The sequence below is a fragment of the Nyctibius grandis genome, chromosome 24 (assembly GCF_013368605.1).
Source record: "Nyctibius grandis isolate bNycGra1 chromosome 24, bNycGra1.pri, whole genome shotgun sequence".
Lineage (NCBI taxonomy): Eukaryota > Metazoa > Chordata > Aves > Nyctibiiformes > Nyctibiidae > Nyctibius > Nyctibius grandis.
Genome location: NC_090681.1, coordinates 2004542 through 2032500, shown reverse-complemented (window position 1 = coordinate 2032500; position 27959 = coordinate 2004542). Strand labels below are relative to the sequence as shown.

Below are 27959 nucleotides of genomic sequence, written 5' to 3'. Positions count from 1 at the left end.
GGTGCTGGCCGCGGTGGCCGGAAGGAGCACAATGAGCGGGGCCTTATCTCGCCCCGCAGCCCTTCCTGGGGCCACGGCTGGGCCCCCCCCCAGGGACGGGGCAGGCGGGGGGACAGCGGGGCCACACATCCCCCTGTCCCCCGAGCAGGATTGGGGAAGGAGCAGCCCCTCCTCGCACCGAGGCTTCAAAAAGTTTATTTACAAACAGTAAAAAGCAAAATAAATACAAAATGTTTTAAAAGTACATCCCTGGGGGCGGGGGGGGGAGGGGCAGGGGGGGACCCGGGCTGTGCTGCTGCGTGGTCCCCAGTTGTGGCCCCACCGGGATGGGGACTCCGTGGGTCTGAGCCCTGCCTGCAGTCCCCAGGGGGTGGCAGGGGCCATAGCACCATAGGGTCAGGCAAGGGGGGTGGTGGGGACCCCAGCCCCCTCCCCAGCCGACACCGCCCAGCCTCGGGGCTCCTCCACGGACAAACCCCCCTGGGCCCTGCTGTGTTATTTTACCCCCCTGGCTCCAGGGCTGCCCTGGGCAGGGGGAGCTGGGGGGCAGATACGGGGTGCAGGAGCCCCGGGGGGCCCCGCTGCCACGCTCCCCCCATGCCCAGCGGCGCTGGGAGGAGGGGGGTGAAGCCGCCAGCGCCAGCCGGGGTGGGGGGCGGCCGCCTTTGAAGAGCCCCCGGGTGCCTCCGAAGGGCAGCGGGGCCTGGGGCGGGGGGATTAACGGGTAAATCCCACGGGCCCAGGGAGCGGCCCCCGGGTCACTGCACCCAGCCGCTGCGTCAGCACAGCGGGGGCATGCGGCCCCCCGCGACGGGGACCCAGGGGACGGTCCCATCCCCCTGCCCTGGGCTGCGCGGGGGTCCCACCCCACGGGTGCCCTCAGGAGGGGACCGAGGGGCCGCGGTGCTGGGCAGGGACAAGGACGAGGCTGGGGGGGCCGTGGGCAGCGGGGCGCTCACTTGTGGGGCATGTCCTCCATGCTGACGCGGCCCCAGACGCCCACCACGAAGGTCTCCACCTCGCACTCGTTGACGCCGCGGGCGATGCGGAAGTGGCCGCCCTCGCCCCACGCCGTGCCCCAGGAGTTGGCCGCCGTCTGCGGGGGGGACAGGGGACATGGCTCAGCGCTGGGTGGCCCAGATGAACCCCCCCCCCCCATCCCCAAGCTGGATCCCACTTGGCCATGGGAAAGCAGCACTTGCACCCACCCACCCGAACGCCTGAGCCCCGACCAACTCGTGACACCCAACACTCACCCAGTATTTTTGGGTCTGGCCGTCAGGCAGCTGCTCCTCTCCCCACCTGTGGCAAGAGAGCAGGGGGGTGAGCGGGGGACCCCAGGCACCCCCTCGGGCTGCGTCCCCCCCGCCCAGCACCGTGGCAGCAGGGCGCTGTGCTGACCCCGGCACCTCCCCAGGGCCAGGCCGAGGCGTTGACGTCCGCTCCCGCAATGCAGGCAGGTATATTTAGCCACGGGGAGGAGGAAGGAAGCCACCAGGTCCCCTCCTTGGCCCCGCTCGCCTCCTCGGGCTCTGTACCTCCAGCACGCCCCAGTGAGGGGCTGAGCACTGCACACTCGTGTCACTTGTGGCCACAGCCCTGGGGCAAGCACTAGCCCTTGGCAGGGCTCCCCTCCATTGCGCCCTGCACCCTCCTCCCCTCTGTGCCCCGAGGAAGGAGACACCTTTCCTCCCCCAAAGAGGACGCTTCTCCCCCTCGGAGCCCCCCACGCCACCCCCACCTACCCGGTGATTTTGACCGAGTGGGTCCCGTGTCTCTGGTGCTTCGGCCCCTTCCCCTCGGCCACCGGCGTGTGCCGATAGATCCCGCTCTGGTACATGAAGAAATCCTCGTGCACCTCCAGGATGGCTGCAGGCAGGGGAGAGGCTCTGGAGACGCTGGCCCAAGGGAGAGGGCACTGAGCCCCCGGGGCTCCGCGTCCCCCAAGGTGGAGGGTACCAGCCCCGGGGACACGGGGCATCGCCCACAGGGAGGGAAGGCAGCGGCCAGATCCTCCCCCGGGTGATGGGACAAGACTTGGAGGAGGATTGAAAAAAAAAAACTAAAGTAAACCAAAACCAACTGCCGAGACGGAGATTAAATCTCGGGAGTTAATGAGCAACAAGCGCCCGCTGGTGTGGGCAGCGTGACGGGCACCCCGGGGCTGGCGAAAGGCACGTGGCTAAACATTAACCGGGGCGAGCGGCTGAGCCGGGGGGTCCCATGCCGGCCCCCGCCCCACCAGGGCAGCTCCCCCACCCACCGCGTCCCCCAGCCCTCGCAGCACCCAGCTCCGGGGTACGCGGGTGCCCACGCCGGTGCCCACGCCGGCTCCTACCTTGCACAGGGCCATTCTCCAGCAGCTCCTTCATGATCTCCTTCTCCTGCAAGCACAGAGATGGGTGGTACCAGGGCCGGGACCCCCGGCGCTGCCCTCCCCACCCCACGGCGATGCAGGCAGGGGCTGTTTCAGCACCCACGGGTGGGTGCCTCGGAGCTGGGGGTGGAGGAGACGCTCCCACCCGGCGTGGCAGGGCCCCCGGGGGCTCCGCAGCGGGTTTTTCCCGGTTTCACCTCCAAACTTGGCTCTCCCAGACAACCCACCCCAAGCCAAGCCCCATCCCGCTCCCCACACCAAAGGGCTCCCGCTTCGCCCACGCCGGCGGCTCGGCGGGGCCCGGCGCCGCGGGCACTCACGCTGGAGGAGAGGCGGTACGCGGGGGTGGACTGGTAGATCTCGTTGGCGTGGGTCTGGGGGTTGGGGCAACGCGCCGTCGCCTGCCGCTTGCCCCTGCCCGCCGAGCGGCTGTGCATCATGCAGGGCGGCGCGGCCGGCTGGCTCTGCTGGCTGGTGAAGGGGTAGCACTCGTCCGTCACCACCCTGGGCAGAGGGACGAGGACGTGAGGAGGGGAAGGACCAAGCCCCAAAACCCCCCTCCCCAAAACGCCACCTGGGCTGGCAGCCCTCGGTCCCCGCTAGCCCAAGGGACAACCCTGGGGACAGCGCACATGGCACCAGGGTGCCAATCCCAGGCTCTCCCCAGTAACCAGAGCCTTGAACCCCCTTATCCCCCCCCCGTCCCATCCCCACTCACCCTCGCCTGCGGAGGTACCACCAGGCGCCGTCCAGCCGGCCCCCGCTGCAGCCCCGCTGGTTGCGGGTGTCGCAGGACAGGAGGTTTTGGGGTGACAGGGCGGGCGTCATGTGCCCCATGGAGTGGATGGAGATGCGGTCGGAGGCGACGGCTGGAGGCGAGTAGGGGGTCAGCGAGCGGCGGCTGCTCCCCGGGTCCTGCCCCGCTCCCCAGCAGCGCCTTCCCCTGACTGGGCTCAGTCCCTGTCCCCGCTGGCCAGCCCCGTCCCATCCCGTCCCAGCTCACCCGCCGTGGAGAAGGCCCAGGAGCCGGCACAGTTGCCCTGGTCCAGGGGCTCGTGGATCATCCCGGGCCACTTCACGGCTGCGTCGAAGTGGCGGGGCAGCACCTCGTTGGAGTCCATGTTCATCTGTGGGGGCAGAGTGGGGGCGTAAGGGGTGCACAGGGACCCCCTGCTCGTCCCCCCACCCGCAGCAGCTCCGGGGGCATCCTCAGAGCCAGCAGCAGCATCCCCCAGCCCCACTGCATAAGGGATGGGGCAGGACCCCTCGGGACGGGGACACCTGTAGCCCTGCCCAGGACTCGGGTGTCCCCTTGTCCCAGAGGAGCCGGATCCCTCAACCTGCCCTAAATTTGGGCTCTTCAGCCCCAGCGGTTCCTTAGCCAACGATAACACCAAGTGCCTGGTCTCAGACGCCAGCCTGGCCTCAAGCGCACGGCACTGGGTGCCTCAAGCCCCTCATTGTGGCCTCTGGCCAGCTCTTGCCTCCCGCCCAGCCTTTCCGCTCCGGGGGGGGGGGACACACAGTCACACACAGCTCGGCCTTCCTGGGGAGGACACGTCCGCCACACGTGGCTCTAAAATTAACCCTGGCCAAGGCCACGGCCCCGGACGCGCCCGCGGGACCCCCCGGCCGCTGCCCACCCCGCAGCGGGGGCCGGCTTCGGGTGCAGCCCGGGGGCACCCCGCTCGCCCGGCGCTGGCGCAGCCGGCTCTGCCGACTCAGCAGCCCCGGGGCCGGCTTTCCGATGGGAAACGGGCGCGGAGGAGCGGGGGCAAAAACAACACTGGCAGCTCGGGGATTGTCCGGGGGAATTTGCTGAGCTGCTGTCTCCAGAGGCGAGGGCTGCCCCCAGCACCCACCCGGCCCCTTCCCTGCCTCCCCCCGTCCCGGGGTCAGGGACGCCGCGGGGACATCGCCAGCCGAGGGGGTGGTGGAGCATTGGGTGAAGCCATGGGACAGGCAGGCTCAGCCCTCAGCGTGCCTCAGTTTCCCCTTGCATCTGGGCCTGGGGGGGGACTCACGTGCATCTCGTTCATGTTCATGACGGTGGGAGAAGGTCGGAAGGTGCCCAGGCGGTGCCGGATCCCGTCCTCCAGTGTCATGCCCCAAAACTGGCTGTAGTTGGTGGCTCTCCAGCTGCGTGGCAGGGTGGGGCGCGGGTCAGGGGCACCCCAAAGGGCACCGAGGGGCGAAGCATCCCTCCCCCATCCTCCTGCTGCCCATCCTTACCCGTAATTGCCCCTGTTGACGGCGTCGATGAGCTCCCCGTCCATGAGGCACGCATGGTCCTCGCACTGCCACTGCCCGCCGGGGCCGCAGGTGCTGCAGGGGGGATGGCACCAGAGGGGACGGTCAGTTGGGGTGACCGGGGGGACCCTGAGTGGGTGCTGCCCCCCCTCCCCAGCCAGGGACCCACTGCCATCGTGGGCAGCCAGCGAGGGGCTGGAGCTGCTTCTGCAGCGGGGTCTGGGGGGGTCACAGCACGGCTCGGGGTGAAGCCGGGCCAGGAGCCGGCGGGCAGCCTCTGCATGGCCCTGGGGGCTGTCCTCCCCCCCAACCCCGGTCCCCGCAGGAGCCCGGAGGGCAGACAGAGCATGGGACAGAAAATCAGCTGAAAAGCAGCCAGGCCTGCAGACTTGGACGCCAGCCCGGGGAGGGGATTCGGGGCTGGTTGCCCCCCCCCACCCCGGGGCGAGCCGCTCTGGCCAGGTCAGCTGGGAGCCCTGCGGCACCCACGGGGACACCCAGGGCAGGGGGTGGCTGGGGGGGCCCTGCCGGGTCGGGGTCCCCCTGGGGAGCCCTGGGCTGGGCTCCTTCGGCACCGAAGCACGCTTGGCACGCTCCCTCCTGCCCGCCCCGGCACGCTCTTCCCTTTTAAGGAGCCGTGCGAGGCCGGAGCCGCGTCCCGCCGGCCTGGCCCCGATCCCGCCGGCGGCACCTGCACCCCCCGCACTCGCCCCGTCCCCATCCCCAGCGCTGCGCTGGTCACCCCCCATCTGGCTCTCAACTCCCTGCCAAATCCCCCCCCCCCCAGACCCCGCGGGAGCCGGGCAGGGACAAGGTCTGGGGTGAAGCGCTGCAGGAATCGCTGCTCTGCGGGTGCCAAGTGCGGGGGAAGAGGGTTTTGGCAGAAGAGCCCGGGCCCCCGGGGCCAGTGCTGGAGGGAGGGGACGCTTTCCCAGCAGCGGGGACCAGCCACCCAAGTGCACAGCTCGGGGACCTCCAGACTCCCCCCGGGGGCTCGGGGACAGCCTCTGGCCCCGCACGGCTCCGTGCCGCGGTCCCGGAGAAACGCCGACGGCATCGGGGAGGGCTCAGGCTGGCTTTTCACCTCCTCCTCCAGCGCACACGCCTGCACACACGTGCACACACACGTGCTCACGCCCTCGCACACGCCCCAGATGGAGCCTTTGATTGCCCTTATCTGCCGCATCGCTGCGAGGCAGCCAGCCCCGCGCCCGCAGGCTCCCCTGTCCCCCACCGCCGGGATGCCACCAATACCACCGCAGCCCTTCCCAGACCGACCCCGCGCTGCTCCGAACGCACCCAGCACGCCCCTGGCACGCGGGCGGTGGGGCCGGACTGGCTGCCCAGCGTGGACCAGAGCTGCCAGCTGCAGACGCGTCCCGGCAGGCTTGGGCAAGCTGGGCTTGGACCAGCGTGGCTACAAAAACCCCAGCAGCGCCGTCGGCAGCCCGCAGCCAGCCCGGCCCCGCGCTAACCCGGCGGGGCGAGCGGCTCCCACGAAGGCACGTGCTGAAACTTGGCAGCAGCTCAAGGCCCCCCCGGGGCTCTCTGCTCCGAATATGCCAGAGCAAAAGCATTTGGCACCGGCGCCCGCCACCCAGCTCGGGCCCGGCGCTCCCGCAGCCCCGACGCTTTCCCGCGGGCGGGCAGCGTGCCGGCGCCGAGCCGGCGGTGCCCGCGTGGCACGGGGAGCGCGGCGGCACTCACCACAGGTTGCAGTTCTCCCGGTACGTGGCTCCGGTGGGGTAACTGCGGCCGGCGCGGGCACAGCCTGGACGGGAGAGGGGAGAGCCCCAGTGGGTGCCGGGCTGCACCGGGGAGGTCCCGCCAGCACCCCCGGGGCTCCAGGGGGGAAATACCCAGGGGAAGATAAACGTGGCCCTTAAAGCCACGCAGGTGCCCGGTGGGAGCTTGGCATCTCCGGAGCTGCGATGGGGAGCAGCTCGGTGGGAGCGGGGCTGGCTCGGCGCCGGGAGGGTTAACGGTGGGGCTGGGGCACAGCCAGCCTCGCAGGCACAGCCCGGCGGGACGGGGATAAAGGGGCCACTTGTACCCGGGAGCTGGCTCTGCTCTGCAGGGACTTTCTTAGAGAGCCTTGTGCTGCCCGTGCCCCCCGGCCGCCCTGCCCGCCCCAGCTGCTCAGCGGGTGAACTCGGGGCCAGCATCCGCCTGCCCCAGACGTGACTGGGACAGCCAGGATGGAGCCCCCCTGCCACCCCTGCCCTGCCCCACAGGTACGTGCCACTGGAGCTGCCCCTCTGCCCTCCCGTCCCCCACAGCCCTGCCCACGGGGAGGTGCAGGGGATGGGCTGCGGGGCCATGGGCTGCTCCTAGACCCGTTTTTGGAGCTTGGTCCCAGCCTGGCCACTTGGCACGAGTTTCCCCAAGGGGTCCAGAGCAGCTCTGCAGCGAGGGCAGGGCTGTGGGGTGCCCCATCCTGCTGCATCCATTATCCCAAGGGGCACCAGTGGCATCACACAGCACTTCGGGCACCCCCGGACCCCTGCCCGGCTGGGCTGGGGGCTGCCTCACCTGGGGCCTTGGGGAAGGGGGCCGGGATGCCCAGGCAGTACTCCCAGAAGTCCGGGCAGCAGTCGGAGACGGTGCGGTTGCAGAAGAGGTCGCAGTAGCAGAGGGTGTCGTGGTAGGGCACGGTGCAGGCGTCGTCGCGGCCGTGGCAGCACACGTCCCCTCGCTGGCAGTAGGACCCGCTGGCATCGTAGACCCCGTGCTCGTACAAGCCAGGGGCCAGCTCCCGGCGGGTGCGCACCCGGGAAGCCAGGGCCACCCCAGCCAGCAGCCAGAGGCAGAGCAGGGCCCGCAGCAGGCGCGTGGTGCCGGCCATGTCCCCAGAGCTGCAGCCGCTGCAGGGGGACAGCGGTGAGCGGGCGGGGGCAGCCGGGGGTCCTGCGGGCACAGGGCAGCCCCGCACCCTACGCCAGCCCACCCCAGCCAGCACCCAGCCCACCGAGCCCCGAGCCACGTCCCGGGGCACCTCGCCCCCTCCCTGAGACGCTCCAAATCTCCAGGTTTCTCACTCCCCTTGTGCCCACCCCGGCTCCGGGGACCCGCAGCGCGATGCCCCAAAACACCGGTTCCCCGCTGGGTGCTCGCTCCCGGGGCGGCCCCGTGCCCACCCACACCTCACCCCGCTGCTCCAGAAGCAAAACCCCAGCGGGACGGGGCTCCCCAGGGCACCGGGGGGGCTGCCTGGGCCCCGACCCCACTCCCGGTCCCGGCCCCGCTCCCGGTCCCGGCCCCGCTCCCGATCCCCGCCGCCGCGGGCAGTGCGATGAGCTGCCAGGTCTCAGCCCACGGGGCCGGGGGGGCTCTGGGGACCGCGGGAGATGGGGGGGGGCTGGTGCAGGGAACCCCCGGGGCACGGCACGGCACGACCCCACCCCGTCCTCCCCGTCCCCCCCCGTCCCGTACCTGCCGCGCCCGCCGCTCCGCGCCGCCGAGCGCCTGCTCCGGCCCCGCCGCTCCTTATAGCCGCGCCCCGGCCGGGCCGCGCTGCCCCTCCCCGGGCGGAGCGGAGCGGGGCGGGGGTCGGGCCCGGCCCCCCCAACCCCCTCCTTGGGGCGGGCAGGAGAACCGCGGCCCCGACGCCCCCCGGCCCGTGCTCCCCGTGCCCCCCAGCCCGTGCCCCGTGAACTGGGGGGGTCCCGGCAGCGCTGCCAGCACCCCCCGCTCCATCCAGGGGGGTCCCCACGGCTGCCCGGGGCAGGGTGTAGGGAGAGGAGGTGAGGGGAGGGGGGCTGCGGGACCCCCCCCCAGCACCCCGGCTGCAGCGAGACAGGGACACCCCGTCACAGCGCAGGGCACGGAGCCACTGTCACTTGGAGTCAGCCCCGCTGCCAGCGCCCAGCCAGGTGCTCAGGACCCGGGGAGGGGGGTCTTGGCCACCCCACGGGCTCCGGTTCCCTCTGCAGCACCAGCCCTCGCTGGGGGGTTTTGGCTGCCTGTCCCGGGGGCTCCTGCCTGCCTCCGGCCCACGAGGAGCATCTCCCGGCCGCTGCCAAAGGATTCCTCGAGGATGCCTCATGGCAGCCAGGACGGGAGGCACCGCGGGCGGAGGGAGGGAGCGGGGTTCCCCGGGAGGGAGCGGGGTTCCCCAGGTGGCCACGGGAGCTGGAGGGCTCCCACGGGGAGGACGCTGCGGCCAGCGAGGGTGTGCTTGCACCCCGGTGCCTGTACGTGGGGAGCACCGCATCCCGCTGGGCACCCTGCTCCTGCTCCCTGGAACCTCTGGGTGCCCAAAAGAGGGTCCTGCAAGACCCCCGCCCGGCTGCTCAGCCAGCGCCCTCGGAAGGGCCTTTTCCTGCCAGCGCGGCCTTGGGCAGAGCTCGCGGAGCCGGAGGGCTGCTGGGCGCCGCAGGAAGGAACTGGGTCCGGCCCAGAGTCCGACTGTCTCCAATCACACGGACTTGTACTCTCGCCATGACGGGGCTGACAGGAATCCAGCGTGAGTCACGAATTCCCCAAGACCCTCAGAGGACAAAGCAAAGCCACTGGTGCAAAGGACACCTCCAGCTTCTGCTCCCTGCGCTCCTGGCAGCAGCTCAGGATGCCGCAGGGCGCTGCCGGCGGAGCTGGCCCCTTCCCGTTCCCGTTGCAGCCCCCGGCCCCCCCCGGCCGATAAGGGCTCGCGTGTGGAGGCGGGAGCGTGTTCCTGCGGCCGTGCCAAGAGTCGCTCTCGGCGGGACGCGGCGAGCCGGCACTGCGGGGTCACGGCTCGCTGCGTCCCCCTGATGCTGGCGTTTCCCCTCCTGCGTGTCCCCGCCGGCCAGGCCTGTCCCCGCTCCGGGGAGCGGCAGCCTCTGGCACACGTGGGGGAGCCAAGGTGGAAGCGGACAAAGTCCTGCCCGGGCACCTTGGGCCCACGTGGGCACGGGAAGCAGAGCCGAGTGCCGCCGGCTGGCACGATGCCCGCCCTGCCCTCGCTGCCACCACCTGCGGCTGCACTGGGGGAGGGAGAAGGTCCCAGCGCCCCTGGGCCCCACTGCACGGAGCCGTGCAACGAGCCCAGACCCAGGTGGGTCCTTCCTGGATGCCCCCCGGGACACGCACGGGCTCTGCCAAGCTGCACCCGCTGCACAGTGCTGCCGGCCCCGCGGGACCGGAGTCACCCCGAGACCCCCGAGCTCTGGGGGCAGGGAGGTGCTGGCCCCCGCAGCGCTCGGCCCAGCCCAGCGCTCCGGGACGAGCCAGGAATGGGTTTGTTGGCAAGAGGCAGCCAGGAAAGGCAGGGAGCGACCTGCGGCGAGCCCCGGCTTCCTCCCCAGGCCGGGCTGGGGCAGGGAGGCGTGGAAAGGGGCCACCCCCGGCCCCCCGACACTGGCAGGCTGGGGGACACATCATCCCTGTGGGGTGCTGGCACACGGCGCTGGGGTGAAGGGTTTGCGTCCCTCGAGGGGTTGGGGTCTCCTGGTGAAGGCGGCTCACATCTGCTCCTTCCCTGGGACGGGCCTGGGGCCACCGCCGCGTCATCCCCACTTGGGGACACACCGTGACACTTCGGAAGAGGCAGCTGGGGCACAGCCCTTCCTGGGGCAGTGACCCCCCCCTGCCAGCCCCAGGCTCCAGACGCAGGGCATGGGCCCCTCTGCAGCGGCATCAGGCCTGCAGCCCCCCAGCACAGGGCACCGTGGAGCTGGGGAAGGGGACGGAGCCAGGGCCAGGACCCTGCTCCCATACTGGGGGGGGTACTATGGCCTGAGGGTAGCCTGGGGGGGGACAGGGAGGTGCTCGGCGGCAGGGCTGGAGTGCCACCTCTCGGGAGAGCTGGGAGAGAGACAGGCAGAAGGCGGCCTCAGCTCCACGTTTTAATGAAACAAATAAGTTAATAAGTTAATCAAGTGAGGTAACTACCGCTGGCTGGGGAGCTCTGCGGGGACCTGCCAGCCCCGGCGAGGGTCCCACGGGCGAGCTCCTGCGTGCGGCTGCGGGCAAAGCTCTCGCATGCACCCACGGCACCGACCCACCGCCTGCCCACCCACGGCACCCCCCCGCCCCTCGTGTCCCCACGGCCCCGCCGGGGGCACGGGCACCCCCGGGGCAAGGGGTGGTGCAGGAGCAGGGGGGAGGCTGCGAGCGGCTCTGGCACGGCCCGTGCTGGCCACATGCACTAACGAGGCAAGAAAAACGAGCAGGGTTGGGGGTCCCGGCTGCCCGGAGCAGAGGCACAGGGGGGCTTGGGGAGCAGGGGGGGAAATCCCACTGCCCCACAGGACACCGAGACCCCTCGGGACCCCCAGTCCAGCAGACTTTGGCACTACCACGATCGCTTCCAGCCTGGCTCAGCCCAGCGCTGCAGGACTGGAAACCACCAGCCCAGGAGCTGCCGCGGCTCTGCCCCGAGCGGCATGCAAGGAGGCACGGCCGACACCACCCTGTCCCCACCAGGCAGTCACCCCCCAGGCCCGGCCCGTGCTCCCCGGGCCACGGAGGGGACGGGGACATGGGGAGGGACAAACCGAGCACCGCGGGACACGGCAGGGAAGGAGCCCTCTAAGCAAGAGCAGGGCTGGGACACGAGAGGGAGGGATGCTCCTTGGGGACCACTGTCCCCATCACCTGCATCCCACCACAGCCCCATGGCCACCCTTGGGCGGAGGGTTGTCACCCAGCCCCGAGCCCCCACGGGCAGCAGGATCCAGCCCTGTGTGCTGGGAGGGGCGATTCCTTATTGCCTATGGCCCCACGGGCTGCTCTGCCCGGGGGTGTTGCATATTAAGACATTATTGCATAAATATATCTCTCTCTTGCTCCTATAGATATACGTTGCCCTGGGAGCATGCATGGGCAGGCAGAAGGCTCTGCTGTGCGTCTAGAGGTGCAGCTGCAGCCCTGCGAGCAGGGCAACGACCCCGGCAGAGCAGGGAAAGGGGGGACAGACCCCTGCTCCCCCACCCGGGGGGGTCCCCGCCGCTGCCCTGACCTGGCACAATGCAGGTATAACCACGCTGGGTTGTGCCCAACGCCCCTGCTCGGCGCCAGCAGCAGGAGGGGGACGGAGCCTTGCATAGCTGGTGGTGGCCCTGGAGGACCGGGACATGTCCTGAGGGCTGGGGCTGCGGGTATGAGCCAAACCCCAGGGGACGGGGCCAGCCTGGAGCATCCCCACCCTGGCCAGGGAGCACTCAAGGCCCCAGGAGCTGGGGGCCAGGAAGGGCAGGAGCATCCCAGGAGCGTGGTCTGGCTGTGCCACGGTGCCACGAGCTGCCACCCCGGCCCCAGAGCATCCCCAGCTGCAGCCGTGCCCCCACAGAGGAAGACTTGATTCAAGTAACACGGCGAGGGCCTTGGCTAGACGTGGCTGGGCGATGCCCCGTGGCTCCCAGCACCCCATCCCAGGGGCTGTGTGCCAGCAGGATCGGTCCCGCTGCCGCCCCGCTCAGTCCAGGTTGGTGCTGGCAGACCTGGAGATGTTGAGGGTCTGGGCAGAGACCGAGATGTCCTCGTGGTCCACGGGGCTGTGGTAGTCGGAGGTGATGTCGGGCTCGCCGGGGGGCACCTGCACGGCGGCCAGGCTGAAGGAGTTGGTGGAGCCCTTGCGCAGGCACTGGGAGTAGAGCCCGAGCAGCAGGTCCAGCTTGTGCTCGATGGACTGTACCTGCGGGGCGGGCAGGGCTGAGCGGGACCCTCCCCGCAGCCAGGGGACCCCATGGTCCCAGCTCCCCCATCCTGCAGGCACCGAAGGGACGGTGACAAGCTCCCCCGTGGCCGTCCCCTCCTGACCTGCCTCTCCACTTTGACCACGCGCCCCATCATGCTCAGCTCGTCCACCAGCTCCGTCTCCAGCGCCGGCTTCTCCCCCTTCTCCCGCGTCTTCTTGTCTGCGGCCAGGGCCACCCTGCCCACGATCTGGTCCACGCTGGTGGCCAGCAGGAAGGGAGGGGACACGCTCCGTCACTCTCAGAGAACATGTGGGACCATAAAGGATGGTCACAGGCTCCTGGGACATGTCCCACCAGTCGCGATGGGCCAGCACCACTCCCCGAGGGCATGGCTACTGGTGGGAGACCCAAGGGAGCCCAGAGCCCCCCCGCTGCCTTCGGGGCAACTTACCGCGTCTGCAGGCTCTTGATCCTGCCCAGCATGTCCAGGTGGCCGGCCGAGTACTGCTCGATGACATCCTTGACGTCGTAGGGACGCAAGGTCTCCTTGAACTTCCTCTTGGCCACCAGGAACTTCAGGATCCTGTAGGGACACGCGGGCTGGCTGCAGGGCACTGGGGAGGACTGGGGGTGCCCAGGGGTGGGCACCAGCGGGGCAAGGTGGGTGCATGCAAAGCACTGAGGTCCTGATCACTGTCCCCATGGGGGGCTGAGCCAGGAGCCATCCCTGCTCCCTGCCCAGCTTGGCCACCACCCTGGGCTGGATGAGGGACTGGGGCTCTCCGGTCACGTCTGCTCGTCCCCCGGGGCAGAGAGCTGCGGGGGAGCTGGGACAGCAGCAGGTACCCTGGGGGACGTGGGAGGGGACGGTCTCACCTGACAGCCCGGATGAGGGTCTTCACCGCTGGCATGATGTCCTCGAAGGTCAGGTCGCAGTGGGAGCCCTTCTCCTCGCTGCTGTCCTCCGGCGGGCAGTCGGCTGTGGGTGCCAAGAGCGGGTGGGCAGAAAAGACCAAGGGCTGTCCCTGTGCCCCCAAAATGCCCCCCAATGTCACCCCCCAGTGTGACCCCACCAGTCCCCAGGGCTTACCCTCGACCGGCGTCCGTGGCTTGAGCCTCAGGGAGGCGCGGAAGCGGGTCCGGTCGTTGAAGCTCCAGCTCTTCTGCACCTTGGTGGGGCTGGCGGCCTCGGGGAGCTCCTCGGTGCTGGGGGAGCGGTGCAGGGGGGGCCCCAGGGGCTGCCTGCCCCGGCTGCCCGGCCGCTGCGAGCTGCTCAGCCGGATGCGCTCCTTGATGCCCATCTTGTTGCTGCACGGGAGAGCGGGGTGGGCATCAGGGGCGAGCGGCACCGGGGGGGACGGGGATGGGGAGGGGAGGGGGTCCTGCTGCGGGCACACGTGATGCCCACTGTAGTGGGGTGAGGACGGGGGTGGCCGTGCTGAGCTCACAGGGAGCCCCTGGCACATGATGGGCACACGAGCCAGGCCAGGTGGCACCACACGCCCGTGCAGGAGCAGCTCCGGGGTTACTCCTTCAAACACCATTTTTTCCCCCAGAGAGCAGAGAAAGGAGGAGAGAGATGGGAAGAATGGGGAGAGACGGCGGTGGGGTGGAGCAGAGCCGCTGGCAAAGCAACCAGCTCTGGCCGCACAGTGAGCAGCCCTGCTTCTGCCCTGTCCCCGCTGGCATGGGGCATCCTGGGGCACCGGGACAGGCCCCTTCATCCTCCTCCTCCTCCTCCACATAACGCAGCGGAGCAGCCCCCCTCCTGCCCTAACACGAGCTCTGCTCCTGCAACCAGCAGCTCCGCTGGGTTGGGATGGGGAAACAACAGGCATCGTTTATGTAGGACCTACACAAAAACACCACCCAGTGCTGCCTTCAGCGTGATGCGGGACCACAAGCACCCCCCGGGACACGCGTGGGCCAAGCACATGCACAGCCCCACGAGCAAAGCCAAAGCCACGGAGGATGCGGAGCAAACCCTACACCCCCTGCACCACAGGCTCCACGAAACCCCGGCGCTGGGGGAGCCTCCTGGGTTCCCTGGGCAAGGCAGGGCTACAGGCAGGGGTACAGGCAGGGGTACAGGCAGGGGTACAGGCAGGGGTACAGGCAGGGTGCTGGGCTCACAGCCCAGCCCCAGGCAGGTTGCTGGCGAGCTGGGGGCAGGCAGGGCTGCCACAAGCCCCCGCAGCCGGTGGCACGCGGTGCTACCATATGGCAACGGCTGTGACCCAGGGTGCCAGGCTGCAGGACACACGTGGGATGGGGTTTGCCCAAGTCCCTCCGTTTGCTGCTGTCGGACTTGCCAAGCCCAGCACGGCCAGCAGAGCGGGCTCATCCCTGCTGCACAGAAGGGGAAACTGAGGCAGGGCCAGCTGTGGGAGCCAGTGGGGACAGCCAGCTCAGCCCAGGCCATGCACAGACACCCTTGCCCTGCGAGGGGACACCCTTCAGCCTCTGCCCCTTCTGCCTCGCCGCCCTGACCCCCTTTGCCCCGCAGCCAGCCTGGCACGGAGCACCATGCACCCCAGTGCACCCCGGCCCTGCGCGGCCACCGGGACGCAGTACCTCCGTCTCCACGTGCCCCATGTCCGCAAGAGCCTCCTCTTACCACTAACGATGGGGCTGGAGGGTCAGGGCAGAGACACAGGAGAAAAACGAGAGTTAGCCCGTGGCTGGGTGGGAGCGGAGCACCCCGGGCCACCGCGTCCCCGACCCCCGGGTCCCTGCCCGCCGCCGGTGAGCAGCTCCCGCTGCACCGGACCCAGCCACGGTGCCCAGCTCTGCTGCGGAGGCAAGAGGCACGAGTAAAGTTTGTGTAGGTCCTGCATAAACACCAGCCCCTGCCCCAGAAAGTCCCGTTTCCCGGCGGAGGAGCTCTGCCACGGTGACGGCACACGGTGGTGACCCTGCAAACAGCGCTGGGGTCTGCGGACCCCCGGCCCCCGCCCGCTGCCGGGGCGAACGTTACCTGAGGCGTAAGCACTTGTGGGGCTGCACGTCCTCCTCCTTCCAGCTTGGGGGGGTGAATGGGGGGCACAGGAGGTTTGGGGGGAGGTGGGAGGGATGGGGAGGAGGAGGGTGAGCAGGAGAGGGGAGGAGAGAGAGAAGATGAGATGTTATGAGAGGTGATGCTCGTGGAGGAGGTGGGGGGAGGCTCGGGCCCCCCGTGGGACGGTTGGGGGGCTGCAGTCCCTCCCCTGCCAGCTCCCGGCTGGGCACCACGAAACCAAGCCCAGGCTGGCGCTGCCGCAGGGAGCAGCCCCCCCAGCCCATACTCACCTCGGGGCCCGCGGGGGGAGCGGGTCCCCCCCGGCCCCACACCCGCAGCGGGGCGGCCGCAGCCCCACGGCTCGGCACATCCCCACGCTGCGCCAGACCTCCAGCATCGCAGGGGAAACTGAGGCACGGTGCCAGGGAGGGGCAGCGCTGCCTCTCCCCTCCTAACCCTGACGCTGGCCCAGGTTCCCGTGCCATGCCCATGTCCTGGGTGGCACACTGGGGTCTCCAGGATGCTCCTCAGTCAGAGGGGACCAGGGACACTGTGCAGAGCAGCTGCCACCAGCAGCAGGGCAGCCCTGAACACTCTTGTCTTCTCCTTGGCACCGGGGCAGCTCGGCACCACTGCTGTGGGCACGGGGAGCCCGTCTGGGACTGCAGGAATGGGGTGCTGGCCTTTGTGGGGCTGTTCGCAGCCACGCTTGGTCACCCCGTGCAAGGTCCCGGTGCTGCGGCCACATCAAGAAGGGCAGCGAGGTGGAGCTGAACGTTGCAAGAGGCTCCACGATGGTCCAACAGCCCAGAGTCCATCCGCAGGGACCCAACGTGCCCCCTCGGGAGCTGGAGCGGGATGGGTGCCCCGGCACGGCGCTGGGCCGGGGGCTGCTGCTCTGGGGTCCGGGCTGGCGGTGACGGGCACCGCGGCGGCATCGCAGGCAGACACAGAGAGCAGAGAGGGCAGAGAGGAGGGAGAACGTGGGGCCGTGGGGCTGCACCCTCCTACCTTTCCCCTGAGCAAGCGGCAGGGCTGATGCTTTTCTGGCCAGGGGTGAAGGGGTGATAAGGCGGTGGGGCTCCATCGGGCCACTTTTTCGCCTCTGAATTCCTAAATCCTCCGTTGCGGACTCGGTGCAAATGCTCAAACATTAGGACCAGCTCTCTGAGGTTGGGGTTAAATAAAAACACGGGAGAAATTAAAACTTTCCAAAGCAAACGAGATGAGCAAACCAAGGCTGAGCAGAGCCGGGTCCTCCCCTGCGCGAACCAAAGCAAAACACGGACCAAAATCCAGCACTTTCTTTCCAAAGACAGTTTCTTAACAGCTCCGGCTGGCACTGCCAGGCTGAGGCAGCACCTGGGGGTGATGGTGGGTGCTGGGGAGGGGTCCCCCAGAATCTGGCCACCTGCAGAGGGGTTGGACCGTGCTGAGAGCAATGGGTCAGGCAGGGGACAGACAGGACAACCAGCCCTGCCACGGGGTGGGGACAGGGGGGACCTGCCACCGTCTGATCTGGAGCAGCCAGGAGGGGAAAGCTCAGCCCGGGCAGGGATGGAGCCTGGCCCCATCCCAACGCCCCGCTGCAGGAGGAACGGCTCCTGGCAGAGCAGGAGGGGCTGGCGGAGCTCCCCGTGATCCCCGGCACCAATGCACGGGAAGCCGGAGCTTCTCTGTCGGGGGCCAGAGGGACTCGGTGCTGCGGCTGTTAAGAGCCCTGTCTTTGGAAAAATAGAGTGAAACAGCACAAGGAACGTGTCACCACAAAGGGACACATGGCCAGAGTAGGGACAGGAGGCGCAGGCAGGACGCAGGGCGGTGGCACGCCGTGCTGCCAGCCCTGGGCTCCGACCACTGCGTGCCCAGGGACTGCACGGCAAACCCTGGGGTGCTCGGTGTGATGGGGACACAGCGGGATCCGGGAAAGCTGTGGAGAGTCTGCGATGCACCCATGGTGACAACATCCCCGGGGCCACGGGAGGGGAGAGCTGCAGGGACGGGGCACGGGGGTCCCCGCTGGACCCCCCCCGGCTCCATCCGCTCTGATGCCACGCTCGGAGCCAGCAGCTCCATCGCCCAGCACGATGTCTCCGCGGATGGTGGCACCATCCTCCTCCCCGCGGCGGTGCTGGAGGAAGGCAATGGATGGGGCGAGGGGGGACAGGGTGGGATGGGTGCTGTGGGATGGCAAGGGTGGAGGAGGCTGTTGCTGCGCTGGGGCTCCGGCATCCCGGGGCTGAGCGAGGCGTCCGGGCTGCTCGGCCCCACCGAGCCCTCGGCGGCTCCACGTGGCCCCTCGTGGCAGAGGTTGCCCAGGTTGTTCGTCAGCCTGGGACCCCCCCGGGAGCCCAGCAGCCCCTGCCCGCACCCTGCCTACCTGAGGGCGGGCAGGAGGCTGTCGTAGTAACACCAGGTAGCTGTCAGGTATGCCCGGCTGACGTCCGTGGAGTACAGGCGCCAGGCAGCCTAGAGGGAAGCAAAAGGATCGGGATCACCCCCTGCGGGGTCTGGAGGTGAGACCCCCCCCCATGCCAACCCCCTCCATCCCCTGTGGCCACCATGGGCAGAGTGTGGCCTAAAGGAGCCAGCTGCTGGATGTGGGGTCGGGCGTTTGGGTCCTGCCTGCAGCACGCAGGGACAGGCAGAGCCGGGGGGGGGACACGGTGGAGCATCCCCAGGAGGGACGGGGCAAGGCCACGCCAGCCCTGTGCTACCTGGATGAGGTTGGCCGCCGGCGTCCGTCTCTTCTCAAAGTGCTTCTGCCGATGCTGCTCCTGCACCTTGAGGGCGAAGCCGGAGCCCAGGATCCCCTGGGGACAGGAGGGGACGGGGTCCGCGGGTGCCGGCCACGTCGCCACCGCCAGTCAGGAGAGCCGGGCACCCTCCCACCCGCCACGGGGGTGGATTTGGCCCCTTTCTCCCCGATTTCCGCGGGGCAGGAGGCGCAGGGCCCTTCGCCCCGGCCCTACTCACGGCGGGCAGCGCGAAGAAGGAGATGCCGAGCAGGGCGAAGGCGGCCGCCAGCATCCGTCCCAGCCACGTCTGCGGCGTCTTGTCCCCGTAGCCGATGGTGGTGAGGGTGACCTGCCCGGGGGCAGAGCAGGGGGAGGCCTGGAGGGAGCTCCCCCCTCCTCGTCCCCTCCCGGGGCTGGGGGGCCGCGGGCGGCCGAGCTTACCGTGCCCCACCACAGGGAGTCGGCGTAGGTGGCGAACTGGCCGTTGGCATCCTTCTCAGCCAGGTACACCAGGAAGGAGGCGAAGATGAGCACCAGGAAGCCGATGTACCAGGCGGTGATGAGCTCCTGCCGGGGCAGGTGGGGGATGAGAGGGGCTCAGGGGGTGGGTGGGGGCCGTGCCGGGGACCCCGCACCCTCACCTTGCTGTGGGCGTAGACGACGGAGCCGAGCAGCTTCCAGGTGCCGCCGCGGCGGTCCATGCGCACCATGCGCAGGATCTGCAGGAAGCGCATGCTGCGCAGCGCCGACGTGGCGAAGATGTTGCCCTGGGTGCCCGCGGCGATGACGGCCACCGAGGCGATGAAGACGATGAAATCTAGGGGACGGAGAGGGTCTGAGGGCGTGGGCTTTCCTCGAACACCCGCGGCGTGGGTGATGCCACAGGCATCGGTGACACCGCAGGCGTGGGTGACACCGCAGGTGCCCAAGCCCCCGTGCTCCCCCCGGTACCTATCACGCAGAAGGGTTTCCTGGCGAAGCGGAGGCGTCCCCGCCAGCCCCGGTAGCGGCAGCAGCAGCCGGCCGCCCAGACGCGGACGATGTACTCCATGCCGAACACCACGATCATGACGAACTCCTGCCAGGGGGGATAAAGAGGGGGTGAGGTGGGGAGGGCAGGGGCAGGACGGCGTGGGGTACTCGGCTGGGTGGGCAAAATGAAATGTTGGTGCTGAGGACAGTGCGGGGTGTCCCCGCAAGGCCACCCCCCCTGGAGCCATCCCAGGGGAACCAGGGCAGCGAGACAGGGCCGCAGCCGTGGAGCCTGTGCGGGCAGCCTGGCTCTCCTACCTGTGCCAAGCTCGCCCCGAGCTGGGTCCTTTTCCTCCGCCGTCAGCATTGTCCTCCTCCCTCCCGCACAAACAAGCCCCCGTTCTGCTTACTCGCGGGAAAGTCACAAGGACCTTCCCAATTTAGTCTCCATCACTCGGCAGAACTCCAGCGTCAGCCGTTTCTGACAGTTTGGGGGAAAGTTGCCTTTTTTAGCCCCTCCTGCCCTGCCTGTTCCAGCGGTTTACGCCTCTCCGCACCGCAGAGGTCCGGCCGCGGTGACGGGCCACCCCGAGCCACGGGGACACCCCAACGTGCCGGAGAGGCGCCGTGGTTAACACAGACGATCAATAGGGACATTGGGGCTGGGGAAGGGGTCAGAGGGGTTTTGTCCACGATCTTGTCTGAGCCTCTTAGGGTGTAATGTGGGGAGGGGGAGTCCGAGGGACAGCCCTGCTCCCTGCTTACCAGGATGAAGAGACACTCGTTGGCGAACTTCTGGTGCTCCTGGATGGTGGAGAAGACCGACAGCACCAGGCAGCTGAAGACGAGGAGGAATCTGGAACGAGAGTGTGTTGGCACAGGTATCGGGGCCGGCCCCCCTAGCCAAGACCCCCACGGCTGTGGCTGAGCCACCGGGGACACAGTTTGTCCCTCGATGGTCCCCACCATCACTGCCACCATGGGGACCTGCCAGGGACACGGGGGCCACCTGCGAACAGCCGACCCAGGGGAAGGATTAACAGCAGCTCCTCTGGGGCTGTTTGTCCCCGGGAGCTGGGTTAGGACACAAGGGGCTTTGGCCCATTTAAAATAAGGAGGGGAAAAAAAAAAAGAATAAGACTCTGAAGCTGAAGCAAATGAAACTCCAAAAATACATTTTTTTTTTTTCCCCTGATCCAGCGATTCTAAAAATGGAAAGTGAAGGGCTTGTGCCACCGGCCCACGTGATGGCACGCAAAGGGCCACCGCTCTGCGGGGGCTGGCACCGTGCGGGCGCGGGGGGCTCCGGGCTGAGGCCATCAGTGCGAGGTGGCCCTGGCACCCTGTCCCCGAGCTGGTGGGCACCCACCTCGCCCCCCCCTCCAGCACCGTGTCCCCACGGTGAGCAATGCCCACGGGACCCACCAGTGATGCTCCAGAGAGCGCGGGGGGCTCGGCCCGGGGAGGTGCTGCCCGACACCCGCTCGGGAGCATTTTCCTGTCTCCTCTTGCTGCTGACACGGAGCTTTAGGGCCAAACCGGGGGGGCCGAGGGGTGAAACTGAATCCGACCTGTGTGCCTGCCCCAGCGCCAGCACCCTGCTCCAAACCCAGCCTGAGGGGGACAGGCAGGTCCCCTTCCCCGAGACCCCCACGAGGGGAAACTGGAGATGGGACCAAGGGAAGAGAAACCGCAGGGAGCGGGAGAAGGGCTGGACGTGGAGCACGGAGACGGGAGAGCTGGAGCGACACACCACGTGCCAGCTGCCGGGGACAGGGGTGCCACAGCCCCGACAGCACCCTGCCCTCGCTGCGGGGGATGATGCTCCTCTCCCAGGCACTCCCCAGCTGCGAAGCAGAAGGCTGGAACCAGCTCCTTCTCCCTCTGAATTATTAATTGAGTCCCTTTCGTTAACTCCTCTGGCAGCTGACGGCACCGACAGGCACCGGGCAGGGGGCACCGGCCTTGGTCTGAGGAGCACAAGCAGCCCAGGCCGAGCAGCGCAGGGCAGAGCCTTTCTGCTTTGTGCATCATCAGCAATAAAGATTATACAATCAGGATTTAGCCGGCAATTACACGGGCAGCGGAGCACAAAGCGGAGGAGACTGCAGAAATCTCCCAGCCTGCAAAGATTTGTGCCTCTCGCCCTGGATGGGGAGTGGGGGGGGTCTCTGGTGCCTGGGCACACGCTGCTCCCATGGGTGGCCCTGCCCCGAGCAGCAGCGAGTCACGGTGCCTTCGCAGCGAGCCACAGCCCTGCTGGTCACCCGTCCCTGCGACCACGGTAAAGCTGTGATGGGCACCGGCACCCCCGGGGTGGGGACGCCTCCCCCCCAGCACCCCACGGGAGCTGGTGAAGGGTACGGGCATGTGAGGCCCCACGGCGCTGGCTGGGAAAGAAACTTTCTGGGAACACATCACCTGCTAGGAATTAACTGGCAAAGCCTGGGCGGCCGCGCCGGCCCCGCTGCCGGCAGCACTAAGCGGCTTAGGGGAAGGGTCAGATGCCTGAAGGCAGCGCAGCGAGCCAGGAACCGGCTGTGCCCCCTGGCCGGCTGTGCCAGGCTCCCCCTCCCCAAGTCACTGCTCTTCCCACCCACCAAGAGGGGCAAAAAAAACCCCAAGGAGTGCTGCCAGGGAGAGCGGGGATGGGGCAGGAGCCTCGCTGCCTCCCGACACCCCTGCACCAGAGGCAGCAGATGCTGTTGGTGCTGAGCTGGTGCATCAGCTCTCCCCAATAAACCTTCCATCGCCAGCCCCCTCCCCGAGGGGCTCTCACCATCACCTGCCCACCTCAGCCTGGGCGCAGGGACGGGACCCCTCCGGCCGCTCTCACCTCTGCAGGAGCAAAGCCTGTCCGCGGGAACGCTCCTCCCCGAAGCAGTAATTAAAACCTGGTGGGGGGCCGGGTTGGAGCAGGCGAATCTCCTCACATTAATCTTCATTAGAGCGGCCGCTGCCATATGCTCCTGCCCACCCCGGCAGCGCGGTGCCGGCGGAGGAACGGGTGAGCCGGGAAAGCTGCTGAGCTCAGGGGAAGCGGGGCCAGGTTGGCCCTGGCCAGCGAGGAGCAGCGCTGGGCAAGGGGCCACCAGCCAGCACCCAGTGCCTGCCCAAACACCCCTGGGCAAGCAGGCTGCACCCTGGTACAGCCTGGGTGAAGCTGTGCCATGGCACCCTGGTGCCAACAGACCAGGATGCTCCGAGCCTGTGCAGCGGGATGGCACAGCCTGGCCAGGCTGCATCCCCCAGCCCCAGCCAGAACCTGGTGTCCAGGCTGGGCAGGGGGGGTGATGCTGGGCACCCCCGTGCCCCAGTGGGGACCCCACTTCGCTCTCCCCCTGCGAGGAAGCCCCGAGTCAGGGGCGCTGGCACGTCAGGGAGGCTCGTGCCGACAGCCCAGCGATAACTCAGCGGAAGGAAAATACCACGCGCCGTAGGATCAACAGCTCAGCCAGGGGACGGGCGAGCAACCAGCCTCTGCTCCCTTCCCCGGCCAAGCCTGGCCCCATCGTGGCACTGCCAGGTCCCACGGCACCGGGCGGCAGCGCGGGGTGCCCGGTTGGGCTGTCCCGCCGCGGGAAACGGCTGTTTGGACCAAAACCACCCGAGCCCAGAGCTCTGTGGGGCTGGGGATGGTTCTTGGCTCCCCAGCCCACGAGGTTCAGCTCCCCGAGCCCTGGCTGCAGCTGTATAAACAGCGTGTCTTATAAATCCCCCGTCCCTCGCCCCAGCAGCCCTTCAGCAGAGGTGGAGCAGGCGGCCCGTCTGCTCCAGGGGATATAAATAACTGGGGGTGTAGCAGCCCTGTTTGTGCCTGTAACCATGGCAGGGTCCGTCCCGCACGCAGAGAGGAGAAGCAGCAAAGCACCGACTGCTTCTCCATAGTCACCCAGAGCCAGGAGCCAGCTGGGTGCCCGGCCAGCCCTGCAACCCCCAGAGCCTGGCCCTGATGCGGCTATCAGCGCCGGGAGAGGAGAGGTGCTGCTCCCAGAGCCCCCCTCGCCCCCAGACACAGGGGTACCAGGGGTAAGGCAGGACGGGGTGTTCCCAGTGCCCTGACACAGTCTGCGAGCAGGGCTGGGAGTCCTCCTGCAGCCCCACGGCAGGGACCCGGCAGCACCCAGGGTGGCAGCACCCAGGGTGGCAGCACCAGATGACATCCCACAGCACCCAGGAGCCGACGGCCCCGACACCTTTGCGCTTCAGCGAGCGGGGGCCCAAGCCTGCGAACGGCACCATCCGTCACCCTCACACCCCACATGTCCCCCGTGTCACCCACCACCCCCCGGCCCCGCGGTTCCCACGGGGAGCACGGTCACAAGGCTCCCGCGGACGGTGCCAAGACGCTCACACGGAGCAGCCGAGATGGTTTTGCTCTTGAATCATCTGGCAAGGAGCTGGCTTCAGGGGGGTGAAGAGAAAGCCAGGGTGTTTTCAGACGCACCTCATGTGCCTTGCACCCCCGGGAGAGGGGTCAGGGCCGTCCACACCCTCCAGCACCCAGGGACTCTGCAGGGGACGGGGGACCTTTGGGGCACAGGGACATGAGTGGCCCCGAGAAGCCGAGACAGGCTGAGCCCCCCAATTCACTGCACAGAGGCAGAAGCCCCACAGGCAGAGGGGGCAGGTCTGGGCACTCGCTCAGCCCCACTCCGACCCTCACCCCAGGGATGGCTGCTTGGACAGACAAACAACCGAAGCCTCTCCAGGGCGAGCGACCATCAGCTCTGCATCGGGGCTGGGGGCACCCCCCGGCAGTGGGGCTCCCCCCATCCTCACCATTGGGGCCAGCCAGCCCCAGGCACCCAAACCAGCACCTCCAGCTCCAGGCTGGGAGATGTGAGAGGAGCAGCAAGATGGGAATAGGAGAAAAAAAGAAAAAAAAAGAAGAAAAATCAATGCACAGTTTCACATTGCACTGAAATCGCTTAATTTTATGCCCTGGTGACACTGCATCAGGCTGGGAGGCATCGGGGGGCTGCAGCCCCAGCCTGCCCACCACAGCCCCAGCCTGCAGCAGGATCTGAGCACAGAGAAACTCTGGGCCAGACGGGCTGTCAGCAGGCTGGTCCCTGGCCAGGAGCTGGCTGGTGCGTGGGGGGAACCCACCAGCTGCTGCCCTGCACCCATCGCACCCCCACCCTCCCGCTGCCCCGAGCCAGCAGGGATCTCCCACAGCACCCAGCCAGCCCCGTGCTGAGGGGAGCCCGCACCCAGCATCGGGCTTGGGGATTGCCCTGGGGCTCTGCCACCCCTCTGCCCCCCACAACGGCACCAAGCGCAAGGCTGGGGGCCCGTGGGACAGCTGCCCTATGTGCCCGAGGGACAGGCACCCTCCGGGCTCCTCCTCGCCCCAGGCACAGGGTGATGCTTTCACAAGGCAAATAAACCCCGCAGTACCCAGGTGTGATGCTGCCAACCACAGCAGGGCTGGCCTGGCACGGGGACGGCGTTCCAGGCAGGGGGCTGCGGGTTGTTATCGGTGCTGCCCGCTCAGTCTTCCCTAATTTGCTCCAGGTCAAACTGTTCTTGACCAAAGCGTGCCCCCAGGAAATGTAGAAGTGCTGAGCAGGACTGTTGGTGCACCCAGCAGTCTCATAACCATCGATACGAGCTCCCAGACCCTGGTTTCCATCGGGGCAGCGGTACCAAGAGCCACTGGCCCTGTGCGGGGGCTGGCAGATGGGGAGGAACAGCTTGAACTGGAAACCTCCCCAGTTGCAGCTCCAGGAGACCCCTCGGGGGGCAGCCCCCGGGCTGGGCTGGCAGCGGGGCCCCTGCCAAGGGCAGCAGCTCTGGGCAGTCACCGACAGCCACCTACAACTAACGGCACGAGCTGTGGATGGGAACAGCCTTCCCCTTTGCTTAAGACGTGGAGATTGAAATGGGAAGTTTTTATTTGCCTTCAGGCTGTAAAGCCTTTAGGTTAACGCTCTGGTCACGCTCCCAGATTTGCTCTGTAAGCTCCAGGGCTAGAAACTCTCATTTCAAGAGGGCAAGGCAGAGCTTGGCGAGCCGGCTGAGCCCAAGCACATGCCTCCACGGCCCTGCCACGGTCAGCACGGGGTTAGAGGGAATGGGGTCAGCTGGCCAGCACCGCACACCTCAGCCCTGGCTTTACACCTCCACGGGCACCCGCTTCCACACCATCCCCTCCCTGCAAAGGCTGGAGCACAGGAGCCCGAGGGACGCCCAGCACGGGGGGCTCAGAGGGCGGCGAAGCCCTGGCAGCGGCTCCAAGCCCCACTGCCGGTCGGGCAGGGCTGCGGGCAGGCACCCAGCACGGCTCGGGGGCTGCGGAGACCGTGCAGCCACCAAACCATCCTGCAAGGTGGAGAGCGGCCCCAGCCCAGCCCCAAGCAGGCGCTGGGCACGGGAAGCTATTTGGGATCAATTTGCCGACGGAAAGAGACTTGAACTTGTCCAATAAACGGTACCAGCTCAGCCCTGCTGCGTGCTCCCGGCCGCTGAACCGCTCCACAGCGGGTGTTTCCATTTTAGCGTTTTTCAGCCCTGTCTCGGAGCCAGGCGGCTCGGGGGGAGGCAGCGCACAGGCGTCACCCAGGACGGGTCCTGTGACCAGCGCTGCCCCGACCTTGGGCAACCTTGGGCCACGGGCTTCATCTCCCCCGTGCCTCAGCCCCCCCTGACGTGGGGGTAACACCTTCCTCCATCAGCTATCAAGGCACACAAACCATTCCCGAGAACTTCAACAGCTCAGCAGCTCCCATCTGCTGCGGGAGAGAAAAGGAGAAAAAAAAAAAACAAACCCAACTTTGGAGCAGCCAGAAAGGAGCACCATTTGTCAGGGAAGGTCTCACAAAACAGCCCTCCACACCTTGCACCCACTGCAGCATCAGCCCCCAGGCTTCAGGGGTCCCTGGCAGGACGGGCTGCCCCACAGCGCACCTCAGCCAGAAAACTAAGCGAGCAAGTGAGCACAAACCCTCCCCGTCCCACTAAACGCTGAAGAGGTTTTGCTTCTGCTATCGACTCCCCATCAGCTCCATCCTGGGCGAGCGAGCCTGCGAGACCCCTGCTCTCCCTGCCAAGCTGGGCCACCAGCCCCGCTGCATGTCTTGCCCACGCTGGGCAAAGCGCGTGTCCCAGAGGCGGTGGGAGCTGGGAGCCGGGCACAGGGTGGCAGAGGAAGGACCCGGCACTTGGTGGGCTCTGCAAGAGGAGCTGCTCAGTCCAATGTGGTTGTTTCTGGGGCAAAACACGCGCAGGTCGGGAGGAAGAAGTGGTGGAGGACGCTCAGGCACACGCGTCTCCACTGGGAGACGAGCGGGGGCATCTCTCTTGCAGAGCCCAGCGAGTATCTACGCAAAAAAGTCGGATCCCCCTCCTCAGCTGGAGGGTTTGTTATGAGAGCAGGAAAAGCTCTCTCGAGGGCAGCATTTGCAACGTAGGTGTTATCACCGAGGCACACTGCGGAGGTGTCGGCAGGCGTTACAAATGGGCCCCGGGCTCCTCTGCCGGCTCCCCGGGGAGCTCAGGTGCCCTCTTACCCAGTGACAAATTCATCCTGCCACCTCAATGTGCTAACTTCGGCAAGACCCACTTTCCTGCCTCTTAACGAGCTCCAGCTCACACACCCCGCTAACGACTCAGCACCACCTGAAAGCAGAGGGAGAGGCAGTTTTTCGGCTGGTGCTCTCAGAGAGGGGCTGTGCCCAGCCAGGCTGGGGGGCACGGCGCACACACCTGGCACACGCCAAGCACACACGTAGCACACATGAAGCAGAGGGGGAAAACACCTCCTTCGCCACGGCTCCAGCTGGGTAGGGAGCAGCAGCGTCCCAGCCGTGTCCCAGCCATGCAGGTGGAGCACAGGGAGGGTCCTGAGCCAGGGCAGCCAGAACAAACCCCCAGCACGGAGCTGGCTCCGTCTCTGGAGAGGGATGTTCTAGTGCTGGGGATCGACAGCAGCTGCAACCCCAGAACGGGCACAGCTCTCGGGGTACAGCAGCCACTGCCAGCTTGCAGCCTCTACCCAGGGCCACGAACGCCGGTTCCCTGCTTTCCCCCATCCCACCTGGGCACCGCTCCGGGGACGCCGGGCTGGGACTGCTGCTACACCCCGACACTGCCACAGGTACCCAAGGGGACCGGCCCTGTCACCCCATCAGGGGAGTCCGGCCTTAGAGGCTCCCCACGGGCTCGCAGCCCCCAGCCGCAGCCCCGGGCACCCGGGACACACAGCGAGGGGACGGCGGCAGAGCGGGACGGTGACCCGGGCAGGTGCCACCAGGACGGGGCTCATCGCACCGGGGCCACGTCCCATCCCCGGGGACGCGCTCACCTCCCCGCACCGCCGCTGGGCTCAGCCCCGCCGCGCTCCCCGCTCGCCCCCCGGTCCAGCCGGTGCCGGAGCTCCCCCAGCCCGCGGCTCCCAGCGCCCCGGGAGCGGCCCCAGCACCGGGCACCGCCGGTGCGTGTCCCCCCCCACCGCGGAGAAACTTCCCCGGTGGAGCCCGAGGGGCCGGTGCCCGGTGCCGGGACTCGCTCGGTGGAACGGCTGCGCCGCGGCTCCTCCTCGCCCCGAGCGCGCTCCCTCCCCGCGCCGTCCCACCGGGACCCGCCGCCCCAGGACCCCCCGGGACCAGCCGCCGGGCTGCGGGATGACCCTCCCGGTACTCACATGAAGACGTGGTAGACGAAGGCCCACCCGCGGGGCCGCTCCAGCACGTTGTAGAGGCAGTTCTGGAGGCGGCGGCGGCAGCAGCGCGGGGGTCCGGCGGGGCGGGGGGCGGCCCCGGGCCGGGGTCCCGCCAGCAGCCCCCGGCGGCGGCGGGGCAGGGGGGGCGGCGGCGGCGGGGCGGGGGGGGTCCCGCCGGGCGGCCCCGTGCCCTCGGTGCGCACCGCCGTCAGCGCCGCCGCCCCGGCCATAGCGCACGGCCCCGCTCAGGGCCCCGCCGCCCGCCGCATGGCCCCGCCGGACCCCCCGCTCCCGCTCCGCTGCTCCCCCCCGAGCAGCCCGGGGCCGCTCCCCGCCGCCA

The 27959-nt window shown here is 68.5% G+C and overlaps 2 protein-coding genes across 2 annotated transcripts; both read right to left on the bottom strand.

Annotated features, from left to right (window-relative positions):
* Window positions 1-179: 179 nt before the first annotated feature.
* TINAGL1 (tubulointerstitial nephritis antigen like 1) lies at window positions 180-8109 on the bottom strand. The gene is made up of 12 exons (XM_068418030.1): window positions 8060-8109; window positions 7160-7491; window positions 6335-6398; window positions 4610-4702; window positions 4402-4516; window positions 3381-3504; window positions 3096-3246; window positions 2698-2881; window positions 2339-2384; window positions 1746-1869; window positions 1257-1302; window positions 180-1096 (listed from the first exon to the last, which is right to left on the bottom strand). The coding sequence occupies exons 2-12, from the start codon at window positions 7470-7472 to the stop codon at window positions 956-958; spliced, it is 1401 nt and encodes a 466-aa protein (XP_068274131.1). The 5' UTR covers window positions 7473-7491; window positions 8060-8109; the 3' UTR covers window positions 180-955.
* A 3280-nt stretch (window positions 8110-11389) lies between these two features.
* Window positions 11390-27849, bottom strand: KCNQ4 (potassium voltage-gated channel subfamily Q member 4). The gene is made up of 15 exons (XM_068418080.1): window positions 27602-27849; window positions 19720-19810; window positions 18934-19060; window positions 18624-18799; window positions 18424-18549; window positions 18221-18358; window positions 17962-18057; window positions 17625-17713; window positions 16256-16411; window positions 15224-15268; window positions 13337-13554; window positions 13123-13225; window positions 12698-12829; window positions 12368-12503; window positions 11390-12242 (listed from the first exon to the last, which is right to left on the bottom strand). Exons 1-15 carry the CDS (start codon window positions 27847-27849, stop codon window positions 12024-12026), a joined length of 2100 nt encoding a protein of 699 aa, XP_068274181.1. The 3' UTR covers window positions 11390-12023.
* Window positions 27850-27959: the final 110 nt, after the last annotated feature.

What these genes read in the sequence shown, in the direction of transcription:
- TINAGL1 (XM_068418030.1), bottom strand. Translation starts at nt 7,472, where the DNA reads ATGGCCGGCACCACGCGCCTGCTGCGGGCCCTGCTCTGCCTCTGGCTG. An exon ending in TGGTACCTCCGCAGGCGAGG is followed by an intron (nt 2,882 to 3,095) that starts GTGAGTGGGGAT and finishes CCCTCTGCCCAG; the next exon opens with GGTGGTGACGGACGAGTGCT. An exon ending in CGTACCGCCTCTCCTCCAGC is followed by an intron (nt 2,385 to 2,697) that starts GTGAGTGCCCGC and finishes CTGTGCTTGCAG; the next exon opens with GAGAAGGAGATCATGAAGGA.
- KCNQ4 (XM_068418080.1), bottom strand. Translation starts at nt 27,849, where the DNA reads ATGGCCGGGGCGGCGGCGCTGACGGCGGTGCGCACCGAGGGCACGGGG. An exon ending in TTCGTCTACCACGTCTTCAT is followed by an intron (nt 19,811 to 27,601) that starts GTGAGTACCGGG and finishes CTCTCGTTCCAG; the next exon opens with ATTCCTCCTCGTCTTCAGCT. An exon ending in AGCCTCCTGCCCGCCCTCAG is followed by an intron (nt 16,412 to 17,624) that starts GTAGGCAGGGTG and finishes CCCCAACCTCAG; the next exon opens with AGAGCTGGTCCTAATGTTTG.